Genomic DNA, 13,127 nt, shown 5'->3' with positions numbered 1-13,127 from the left:
GACGATGACGACTAATGAACTTCTAGACAACAAGGGGACTTAACCTAATTGAAGAAACTGAGCTAATCTGTTATACAAAGGAGTTTCTTATGCTCTATGTTCTATAAGTCATATCATTAGTCTACAAGTCCTTCACTACCCTAGTCCCCTTGTTTTGTACATAAAAGACACGACACTGCAAGGTAGCCAGGTGGGTATTGATGGAACTCGAATTGATGCCTAGGGCATCAATTTCTCCCACTCATAACGGCCAGGTAGCGGCTCTTCCTTGTCGAAGTCGAAGTTGTACCTGCAGAAAATTAATATTCATCAAGCAAATGTCTTTGTCTAATTGTCCATAAGCTGGAAATTCATGAGAAGAAGAAAAATAATGGATGTTAGGAAATAAAACCCTCACACATACTTCTCAATGCACTTGTTTTTATGCTTCTCTTCAAGATCACCAAAAAGTGCGTTCAGGTAATCTTCTGTCGGGTTAATGAATTGCCTTGGATTGGCCCTTGTGGTGCGGATGTAGCGACGCCTGGTGCTTGGAAAGGGGGGAAGAACCAGAGCGTTTGGATCCCAAATCAAATGGACTGGTGTGGTCTCCCTTGTGGCCCTTAAAAGAAAATTGAAGGAATCCCAACTCCGTTAGGTCCATAAATTTAAATAAGAAATGTTTAGATATAAGTAAATTGCCATAAAAGGAGGAATAGAATTTCAAATCTTATAAGCATAGAGTAACGTGGGATGGAACAGCTGTTAATACAATTATTTGGCAATTTGATATAGGCACAAATAGAACAATGTTCAAACGTGCTATTAGCAAACACACAAATAGATATTGGCAAAAAATTGTAAAAAAAAATACACTTTGAGGTGTACAAATTAGAACAAAAATGTGGCTGTGACACGCCAACAAAACTCTAGAGTTTTTTCTTTAATTTCTTTTTTAATATTTCAAGAATCTTACATTGTGCATAGAGTAACATCAAAATGCTAAAAAAGTTACAAAAATCCTTAAAACCATATTGAATGGTGAAAATGTTCAATTTTTGAAAATTTACCTCATTCTTCAAGCAACAATTGAAGGGTACTAAACCAAATCAGGGTTTCCATATGTATACCAATGCACACAAACAAGGACCCAAATAAGAAACACCCAGAAGTAATGTATTTTTCAATCACATTTTAGTGACAGCAAAGTGACAGCATAGAAAAAAATTCAACTAGCCAAATTATTTCTTGTAAAAGATTGAAATTTAAAACATGCAAAACATTTTTGTGGAAACCAAATAAATTTCATTGTCAACGTCTCAAAATTCAACATGTTTTTAGGACCAAAACAAGAAATCCATTTTTTTTAAAAAATAAAAATTTCAATATGCAAAACAATGAAAACCTTTATATATATGTATGAAAACAAACCAACTTAAATGGTTATCTCTCCTTCAAAAATCATTTTTCATCAAAGTCAACAAAACAGAAATAAACCCACCTTTCAGCACTTTCAGCCTCCAAGTTATTCTGTTCCCAGGAGGACACCATAACCTTCAAATCATCAGGGTTATTTTTTTTCTCCTCATTTTCATTCTCCTCCAGCATTGGACCCATCCCCTTGTCTTTCTTGCTTTCTTGATTCCCACTGGCTGGCCCCGTTCCCTGGCTCTTTGAAGTCGAACCCTTGAGAATCTTTCGGGTTTTCGCTTTAGCAGCAAATGGTGAGAGCCTTTCCACCCTACGGCTCCTCAGTTGCAGATAGGATCCACCATCTCCAATGGCTGCAGATGCAGCTGATGGTGAAGCAGGTAACTTCTGTAAACGCTTGAGTTCCAGAGTCATGGACCTCGTACGTACACCAAGTGGGGTTTGAGCATGGTTCACCTCCATTTTTGGAGCCCCTGCTTTCCCCTGGGACTTGTCTACACACTTTCTCATGGATTCCCTTTTCTTTTTTCAATCTAAGGCAGGTGTTTGAGACAAGGGATGGGGAAATGAAGGATGGTGATTTGAATGTATGAATGGTGTGTGCGTGCACTGGTGACTAATGACTATATATATATATATATATATATATAGCAAAGGAAAGGGTAAAGAGTGATAAGGCAAACCTAGCTAGGTTGGCATTTGGGGTGGGGAATGGTTCGTTTGGTACGGGTCTAATATCTCATAAGATGCACACTATATACATACATAGTATATAAATTGAATCCCAAAACTCTTCTCCTAATTTTTTTAATTTTCTGAATTCTACTATATTTTTACGTTTTCCAAATAAGGAAATTAGGAAAAACAATTTTTCATCACATCTTGTATTAATATCATTTTCCTCTTGTTTGGATTGTAAGTGTAGTGTAAAAAGATATTCAGTAAATGCAAAAATTATAAAAATATAGTAAATGATCAATTAAAGTTGTTAACTAAAAGAGGTTAAGTAGTTTGAGAAATTTTTTTATGTATGAGGAATGCGATCACTATAAATCGTAACAAACTCTTGTCGTATTTTGCTAACAACTCAGATCGATCCAAGAAAATTTTATTAGAGTTAAATTCTTGGGTCCACCATATTTAAAATTTTAACGAACTTGTCCGTGTGTATATACTTTCTAATAAATATTGGCGGCAAACTTTTAGGAAAGCATAATCTTTCTATGATGTAGTTAAAATTTTAAATCTCGTTCATTATTGTATTGTTATACACGTGTTTGATCATTTGTCGGATGTGATAAATTGATATATAAAAAATACATGAGATGTATATCTAATTTTTCATGTAACTGTGTGCCTTAAGATCAAGTTGTTTTTAGTTATATTATAAGTAAACTGAACAATTATCAAAACATATTAGATGAACAATTAAGCTTTAAATAATAGAGACCAAGAAGTTTGAAAATTTTTATTGGTTCTTAGTCCACCATATCTAAAATCTTAACGAACTCATTCATAACATATATGCTTGCTATTAAATATTGGCGGGAAATTTTTACGAAAGGTCAATCATGCTACAATATAATATATTGGCGGGAAATTTTTAGGAAAGAACTACGATATGCCAAATTTATACATTTTGTTAATGTGCAGTTCTACTTGTCTAATTTGTTAAATTTGATAAATTGATATTTGGAAGTAGATGAGATGCATGTCTAATTTGTCGCGTAACACTAACAAGAAGATTTTTTATGTTAAAAGCCGATATCTGTTATATTATAACAACAGGTGAATATCTATTATGTTGTACCCGTAAAAATAAATGGTCAAAAATATATTAAGCTTTTTAATGCATAAATACTTTCCGCACATATTAGTAAGATATGGTGTGAAATTTCTAGGTAAGAATAATTTTGTTTTACAGCAATTGACATTTTATAATTGTCAATTTCAAATTATTACACATGTTTCTAAGGTGTTGTTTATTAAAAAGAATAACCTATAACTATTTTAAAAAGTGTTTCCAATGTGCTGCAAAATTGTCATATGAATTTTGAAATTTGAATTGGATTGTTTTATTCATATGAACAAGATATTATTTTCCAGAAAGTAACATTTGAAAGGTCTTACTATAGCCCCGAATTCGATATTGCAGAATACCAATTGCTAGTTATCAAATCAGCATTTCAACTGCCCATATCAACACTTATTTCTCACATCTCATTGACTTTTAACCCTACAAAACACTTACTTTTTGCTCTTGAGAAATTGTCGCGTTTCATATACTATTGGTGCACATATTTCTTTCAATTGTAACTTTTAATATCATACCCTAATGTATATAATATGTCTTTCCGCATACTTGCCATAATAATAGTTTAATAGAAATCTTTTTGATTTGTTTAAAATAGTTTTTTTTTTGTTTAATATATTTATTTAGACATGAATTTTAAATCTCATTAATGCGAACATTATTCACTATCTTTAGATCTATTGTCCAAGGACAAGTTTTGTGTAGGTTTGCATATTGATATACTTGATATAGAATTTTGGCCAAATTTTAAACTTATATTTCAATGTGAGGGGATAAAATGCAAGGACTGATTAAATAGAATCAGTTGCAGCTAACCTCAACCTAAGACATTATCAACGTGTTCTCATGAGTTATATCTTAACATCATTGAAAACAAAATCTCAATTGTGTATCCTTGGGGGCGGGATACACAGGCACAAAAAGATTAGTCTGGCAAAGTTGGGATACTCCCTGTGTTGAATGAAAATTAGGTTTATTTCGTTATCAAAACCTGTTGATAGTATCTTGACTACTATTTTCTCTTGAAAAATATTTCTGTGAAAGTAGTGTCAAAATACTTCAACATAACTACATTAAAAAAAAAAAAAAGAATCTCACTCCATTTGAGCTTATGGAATACTTTTAACTTTTTAAGATTTTATTTACTTAGTACTAGTTATAAAATCAAAACTTTATTCAATAATTTGTCTGTCAAATAAAAAGTGTAAACAAACCAGAAGGTTTGTCGGCATACAAATTTGTTATTGCAGTAGGAATAGTAGCCAAAAAGAAAAAAGAATAGCACCAGTTTGCATTATCTGCAATAAGCGATTTGTAGGCAAATGTATCTATCAATTTGTTCTTTTGCCAAAACTACTATTAGACGATGAAAAGGATCTGCAAGAAAAGGCAGTACCAGGGGCATGCACCATAACTGCTGTTGCTGCTTAGTAAGATTTAAACAAAATGTTTCTTCATCGATAGCGTAGTACAATGTAAATCTAATATGCTACAATCAGGTGCGGAGCTAGGAAAAAAAATTCAGTGGGGCCAAAGTTAATATATGAAATTTTACTAATTACAATATGAAAAAAATATGTTTAACTAATAATATATGCCACAAGTTATGTATATAATTAATCTACAATTTAGCAACAAAATAAAGAACTCTCAAATCTTAAATTCCTAATAAAGGATTCCTCTACTTGTCCTCTCGCAACCCGAATAAATTTTCTCTAGATTTTTGTTAAGATGAAATAAAAAATGAGCAATGCTTGTGAATTCCAATATGTTGTAAAAAAAAGCTAAAAAAATAACTTTTCAAATAAATTTGTGTACTGGGAGTACATTAGAATAGATAAAGAAGAAGAATAAATGCAAATTGAGCCTCTTTCTTGATTTTAAGTGTTGCTAAATTATTTAGATATTGAGACATATAAACAAACTGTACACTACTACTTTAGATTTTGCTTTAGGGTAGTAAGGGTAATCGCATTTAAGTGTGGGGGTATACCTACAATTTTATATGCATATATGGAGATTTTGGTGAGGCAATTCTCTAGTATTTAAATTTTGCTAAAGGGTAGTGGGGACAATTTCATTTAAATATAGGAGTAAAACTACAAATTTATATGTAGATGTGGAGATTTTGGTGGGATCAACGGGGGTAATTGTCCCTATTGCCCCCACTTTGTCTTCGTCTCTGGTTATAATGCGAGGATGAGTATTTAATGTTGTAAGATGTCTCTTGTAATATAAAGGGTAATTATCACTTTAACCCTTAACGTTCGGTGCCACTATCAATTTTTCCCTTAATGTTATGTTTTAGTCACTTTATCCTCAAGACTAACGGTCAAACTTAACGAAATTTGTTAATTAAAGTAAAAAGACAAGTTTAGCCCTTAAAATTATTATCATTTTACCCCCATAAACTATAATCTCATTATCAATTTACTCCATAGAGTTATTTTTTAGGCAATTTATCCCACCATTAAACCAACTTAGTAAGTTAAAAAACTTTAGAAGAAAATACTCTCCTCTTTGTGTAATAGAAATAATAAAAAATTTAGAATGACTCTTCTCCTCTTTAGTATCAAGAAAAAAAGTCAAAGTATTAATTTCTTTCTTCTTGGCAATCTTATTAATATTAAAAACATAGAAAGATCGGGAGGGGGAGAGAGAGATAGAGAGAGAGCTCAATTCTTTTTTAGAAAATACAAATAAGAAAGAATTAAATACTTTTATTATTTTAAAATTATTTCACTTTACTGTTTACCATCAGATTTCAATCATAATCCCAACAACCTTAAATTAATACGATAATGTTAGACTTTTCTTTCTTTTGTAAAATTTATTTTTTTGTCTCCTTCTTTCCTATCTCTTTTCATAGTATTAATAAGTGTGAAAAAAGAAATTTGAGAAAATTCTTTTATTTTTATATTTTTGGATCTCTTAAAGTGAAAAAAAAAAGAATAATCATTCTAAATTTTTTTTAATTATATATATAAGGGCAAATATATTTAAAATTTTTTTACCATAGTAGTTAGATTAACGATGAAGTAAAATTCCAAGAAAATAATGTTAGAAATTAAATCGATTATATCACTATAATTTAAAAGAATAAAGTAATAATAATAGTGTAGTAATACTATAGAATAAAATGGTATTTTTGTCCAAAATTTCTTAACATGTTGAGTTGAATTACTTATGGGGGTGAAGTGACTAAAAGATAACGTTAGGAGGTAAACTGATAGTAGTGATATAGTTTAAGGGGGTAAAGTGATAATAACCCTAATATAAGATACACTTTTGTGACTGTTTTTCTTTTTCCTATTCTTTTATGGGCATATAACTCCAAATTCGATATTCTTTACCATGAATCTCAACATTGAATAACATGTTTGTGTTAATGAACCATAAAAATCAGAGCACAACAACAGATGTTATATTTTGATTGCACCTCAACTTTTGTTCATTCCAAATGAGTAACCAAGTTATTTTTTAAAGGTAAAATTGATAACATAAAATTGTGGAAGTTTATTTATGGGATTTTTGTGAAATTCTACAATCTCTTTTGAGTATCGTACCCATGATTTTCATCCAATAAACTCTTGTCACATCATTCAATAATTTAAATTCTTAATGATCGGTTGCAATTTTATCATTTATTTTATTATTAATTTCCCCTATTACCTGACTTGATGTGGATTAATTATTAGATTCTACTCACTTTTCGTAATTTACATTTATTTCAGAGAGTAGAACAAAAATATCACAATCAAGATCAATTTGATAGTCATCGGGAAAGAGTTCAAGTAACAAGCGTTCAAGAGTATTTTTGGAATATCAAGATGCGACCCTCTCTGGTAATTTGCGGTAGACAACATAAAAGAAGAGAAAGGAACGCAGGGCGCGGGGGCTTCTTCCTCTCCGGAAGGAGAGCCGCCGCACAGGAGATACGAAATAGAAATTGCAGAGGAAAAAGCACTATCTTTAGCTTAGCTTTTGATTCTTGTCTCTTTTAGTTTCGCTTTGACTTTTCTTCTTAGCTTTTAGTTGCTTTTCTCCACGCATGTCTGGGGTAGAGATTTAGCCTTGGACTTTTCCTTTCATCTGGAGTTTCTTTTCTTTTCTTTTCTTTTCGTTAGGAGTAGACAAAGATGAGTTAAATCCTTTATCTACTCAAGTAACAACTGAGGTTTTGATTCGCCTGAAGATTGTGAGATCGATTTAATTTTATCTTTTCTTTTATTTATTGGTATTCGTATATCTCTTGATTGCAGTATTTATAATTATTTAATTAATTGATTGTTTTGGATTCGGATAATTAGTTAGTTTGATAATCTATTGTTAATTAGGGTATTAAATCCGTAATTGTTTAATTGCCTTGAATTAGTGACAACTGGCATGATTAGATTTGTGTCAGAGGGATACGCGGGCTAATCTGAAATAACTCTGGTAGTGCGTTATTTGATTAGAATAGAGTTTCTCTAAACGTAAGGCAATTGGAGAATTAAATCTTACGGGCGTACCTAGGATTATTTTCCAATTAGGGCAGTGATTAACGGGCGTACCTTAATCACCGACACAGTAAGGAGGGGTTGACTGTCATCGCTTGTTTGACAGTTATAACCTATTTATTAATAAATAATTGGAATTGGCTTTGCATCGATGATCAATTAGGTGAACCATTGTTAAAGTTATTTCTTGGCTAGATTCTTAATTATCACTCGTTTGATTTTAGTAGATTGTTATTTAATTTTTAGTAACTTCTTAGATTTTCTTTGTTTGTCATCTTCTGCACCAAAACACCCCCTGATTACTGTGAATTTGAAAAGAAACAGTTACACCCAGTCCCTGTGGATTCGACCCTACTTACCATTATTTACAAAAATTAACTTTAGTTGAGCAGGTTTTTATTATTGCACAGTCCCGACACCCGTCACTTAAAATCATCTAAGATGTTGATATCTCTTTTTATACATCCAACGGTGAATTAATACATAACGATATGATGCTCGAAAAGTACTGTAGAACTCCCCCTCTCTTATAATCACAAATTAAAGAAAAGTTTGTTAGTTTTAGAATAATTTGGCAAGTGTTACAACCCTCATGATGACCTTTTGTTCTTTTCCTACATGGCAAATTTACAAGCATGAACACCTATCTTGTGACTTGGGCTAAACTTTACCGTAACGGACATCTTATAAGGAAACAATAGCCAAATTCAAGAAAAAAACAAATATGGTTTTACTGAAATTGGATGCTTCATTTATTGGTCATTATTGTTCTTTTGTGGACAGAGATTTCTAAAGTTTCTGCACAGATAAGGATTGTAATGTTGGATATGTAACCTTATATGGCTGTTTATGCAAAGTAGATATGATTAAATTATGCATATATCCTTAGTACACGAGGAAAAGGAAGGTGAAGTACAATTGATGCTAAATTTCCTTTCTTGGACTAGACAGTGAGCCAACTAACATGTTATTTTCGCTACTATTTTCTGTTCAATCGTGGAATTCTCCAATTTGGGTTTTGGTTTATGGACATGTATGATCTGCTTTCTTTTTGAAATTTGGATTTGGATAGAAATTATGCGAAACAAAATAACCGGCTATTGATATGGTTGCAGTAACATGTCTGACTTTGGAACATGTTTTGATTTACCAATAGTGCATACCAGTTTTGTTCATTTGAATCAATATTGAAGTGATTAGAAAACCGTAGGTGTATATAGAAAATCCTAAGAAAATCTAAAGGGTTAATTCCACTTTGTCCCCCCAAACTTTGGACGATTACCCACTTCAGTCCCTAAACTTCAAAATGGGACACTTAAGTCCCTAAACTTATAAATACCTCCCACTTAAGCCTCTAAACTCATAAAATTGGACACTTAAATCCCTAAATCCTTATAAAATGGGGCACTTCAACCACCAACGGCATTCAGGATTTGTTAACAATTTTCCTTAAGTGAGAGGTATTTATAAATTTTGGGACTTAAATGTCCCATTTTGAAGTTTAGGGACTGAAGTGGGTAATCGTCCAAAGTTTGGGGGGACAAAATGGTATTAACCCAAATCTAAAGGGCACAAATGTGAGATAAGTCAGGAGATTATGACTATTTTGTTTCCTCTGCTGTTTTGTAGGTCCTTTTGAGAAGTTCAAATGGTTGATACTATTCCAATCCTTAATTCTCGCAAAAAAAATAGTGACCGAGCTAGAACCTTGGGTTTTCTAGAACCAAAAAAATAGTGCCTATTGATTCCAATTCTAAAAGAAAACAATAAAATGGAATTTGTCTCAACTTGTTGCTTTTTAGAACTTTGTCGTGAATCATCACATTTATTTCCTTCAAAATGTTGTCCTTTTTCTCCAACTGATTTTTTTTGCATAATATTTTTTTAAGCACCTATTTGAAAAGAATAAATTATTATGAAAATTAAAATCATACAATATGATCATAATAAAATTATACATGTTTTAGTTAATTCAATATATTAAATCACAAGTAATTAAAGTAGAACTTCTTTATTTTAAATCAACTAATAAAATGAACATGAACAATAATACTATCAACGTCTCAAAAAATATTAAATTAATATGCATAGTGAATTTCTTTTCTTTTTTTTTGTACTAACCTTGTGATTTGAGGAAGAGTTTCCTAGATAGAAATACCATCTATCTTAAGTTGTTTGGACGTAAGTTTATTCCACATAAGGATTTTGTTTAACTATAATTTATCCCACGTAAGGTTGAAGGCTCTGCACAATTGCTCGAGGCAATTCATGTTAGTGATTTAACCATTTCAAGATTGTGTAATGGAGATTAAAAGTTGAAAAAAAAAATTTCTGAAAATAGGGTAAGACCCACAAGTTAATATTGCACATATATAGATACTCTGATTATAATCTTATATTGATGTAGTCATCAACAATTTCAACATCTATGTCCACATCTTTCCAGGCAATTGGAGCTAAAAACTAACGACGTGGGTGAATATCTGCTATGACTTTAGTTAAATGCTGAGGAGTGGGCTCTAGAATGAAAGCTCATTGTGTGTGTGCGCACGCGTGCACACACATTTTTTATAATTCTTTTATGAAGGAAGCCAGCAAATTTTATTTAATAAATGAGTCCGTCTAAGGCTGCACACGAATCGAGCCGCTCGTGATTCAAGTTCGAGTCAAGCTCGAGCTGACTCGAGTCGAGCTCGAGGTCAAACTCGAACTCAAAATATTAAGCTCGTTAGGCTCGCGAGCTCGAGTATATATATATAATATTTTTTATTTTTTTTATTTTAAGTATATATATATTTTTTATTTTAAGTATATATATATATTTTTTATTTTAATAGTAAAATTACATATATATCCTTAATATTTTTATTATTTTTTAAAAAATATTATTTTATTTATTTTTTAAAAAATAAAATAATTATTTTTTTTTAATTTTTTTCGAGCTCGAGCTCGAGTTCGAGTTTGGTAAAATTTAGTCGAGACTCGGCTCGTTTGCAGCCCTAAGTCCGCCAATACGGTAGAGGGTTCGGAAGCCGGTGAAGAATATCTCCATTAAAGGTATTAACGACAACCCAATTTTATTGATCCTTCAAATTGGCCCACTAATAAGTGGACTTGGGCATGCACGGATTTTGAATGGGTTTAAATGGATGCCCAATTAAACCCTTTAATTGATGGGCATGGATTAATTCGGTTTATCCATTTATATATATTTAAAAATAATTATATATTTAAACTGAATTTTTAATGGGTGTTAAGCAAATAAATTTAAATTTTCTACCAATCTAATAATAATAAAATGCCGTTATTTCTTGTCAAAGAACATACGAAAAAATGTTAAAAAGTAGAATTTGAAGTAAGTCATAAATAGGTAATTGGATGTACCTATATCTATTTATGAAATGGATGTAAATGGGTTGATCCTATTATATCTGTTACCTAATTATGATCCATCCAAATTTGCCCGAATTACCCATTTTGACACTTCTAACCTCCACACATGTTTGAAATAGAGAAGGCATATTTTTTTAAAATTTAGAAAAGGCATTTTTAGCCAACAAGTCAGCAATTGTGATGTATATTGACATTTGATTGTTATACCTTTTACATGATGTGACGTACATTGACATATCTTTATTGTATCGATCAATTTTATTCGTGTACACCAACTTAATGCACGAGTACAAATGTTTCTGTAAGTGTATATCAAATCATAAAAAAATACAACAACTACACAATAGCACCTAATGGCAACCATACTTGCCCCAAATGCCCTAGGTAAGCACCAAGATGCTTCCCAATCCTAACTATTCACCACTGGGGTTTTTAAGTTCTGCTTTATTGGCAGAATGATGCTCCGATTAAATAATATTGCCACGGTATTTTATCCAAACTTTTTTTTTTACAATAGTACAGTCTAAAGCCAACAAAACAACAAGACACAGGTAAATTTTTTTTTTTACTGACAAAAGAAGTAATGGTACACAACAATTAACGGGGAGTGCCATCCTGAGAATTTTTGTGATAAGAAAGTGTATTAGCTAGCAAGTTTGAAAAATGATAGCCTAGTCCTTTTCAATTCTTTTAAGAGATAAAATTCTTAGTAACAAAATCAAGATTTGAGAGCTGGAGGTGATGAAAAAAATCTTACCTATGTATTTGAGGTGCTACTTAAGATGATTTGATTGAAATTTTCGAATGCTCCTATCCTCCTCCTCTTCCCCACCCCCGGCCAATCCAAACCCAAAATTCTAAAAAATTTCATTCCCCCCTCCCCTTCACTTAACTTTTGCCTTAAGAAAACTATTAAATTCTCTAAATATTTTTAGACTGAAATTAGTTGATCTAAAATATTTAATTTCCTGTTAAATACTTTATATTATATATTATCTTCTCATAATTTCATATATCGTCTCCAAATATACATCATTATAAACATAAACCAAAACTAACATTTATAACTAATTGACTATTCCATTTGGTACTTTAATATAAAACTTTGCAATATGTTCATACAGACAGTTTTCTATCTTTTGTGTGTGTATAAGACAGTAAGAAAGAGAAGATAGAAAAATAAGTTATTATATAGATTTATCATACTAATGCATACTTAAATTCATTACCGAATATATGACATTCTTATTATGTAAGAAAGAGAAGATAGCCTAGTCCTCTTCCCCCGCCTCCTTCCCCCTTCCCCCGCCACCGCCTATTCTTTCACCCTGCCCCCTCCCTCGCTAGTTGTGCGACCAACCATGCTATCAGATCAATTAGAGTTACTTTAATACTATAATTCAAATGCAAAAAAGAAAAAGAAAAGAAAGGTTATCAATTATACAGGATGGAACTATGATAAATTCAATCAATTAACTTTAGCTTTCACTTACATTTTCAAGTATGTCACTGAGTAACTAATTTATAGTCCCAAATTAGTTACTACACCAAAGAGTTCAGCTTTTGTCAAGGTCAGCCAAATGCATTACAATTTTGCCTGTCAAATCAATCCATACACGACAATAAGCACGCTTCTTCTAGTCTCTTGATATTATTGTTTAATGATAATTGCTCCAAATGCTTGCACTAATATTTTCTTGAGTACATTAGGAATCGCATTTTTTTTTTTTTTGCATTTGAAAAAAAAAATTTTTCTTCTCAAATTTGATATCATGTTCTATAAACTTATTTGACATACAAATCACTTCATCAAGGTTAAAGATATGGCTAAATACTAAGACGTGAATCTATTAAGAGAGATCCATATAATTACGGCAAGCATTGGCGAGACTCATGTAAGATCGAGGGCTCAGCAGAATTGCTTGAGGCAGTTCATGGTAGTGATTTAACCATTTCAAGATTGTGTAATGGAGATTGGAATTGACAAAATTTTGAAAGTGGGGTAGTTAAGG

General features: G+C 31.6%; 1 protein-coding gene across 1 annotated transcript; it reads right to left on the bottom strand.

Moving 5' to 3' along the window:
• Positions 1-219: 219 nt before the first annotated feature.
• On the bottom strand, positions 220-1,872 carry LOC113765928 (cyclin-dependent kinase inhibitor 3-like). The gene is made up of 2 exons (XM_027310167.1): positions 1,481-1,872; positions 220-289 (listed from the first exon to the last, which is right to left on the bottom strand). The coding sequence occupies exons 1-2, from the start codon at positions 1,870-1,872 to the stop codon at positions 220-222; spliced, it is 462 nt and encodes a 153-aa protein (XP_027165968.1).
• Between the last annotated feature and the right edge of the window lie 11,255 nt (positions 1,873-13,127).

The sequence above is a fragment of the Coffea eugenioides genome, chromosome 3, assembly GCF_003713205.1.
Source record: "Coffea eugenioides isolate CCC68of chromosome 3, Ceug_1.0, whole genome shotgun sequence".
NCBI lineage: Eukaryota > Viridiplantae > Streptophyta > Magnoliopsida > Gentianales > Rubiaceae > Coffea > Coffea eugenioides.
Note: the sequence above shows the minus strand (reverse complement) of the source record. Positions and strands in the feature narration are given on the sequence as shown.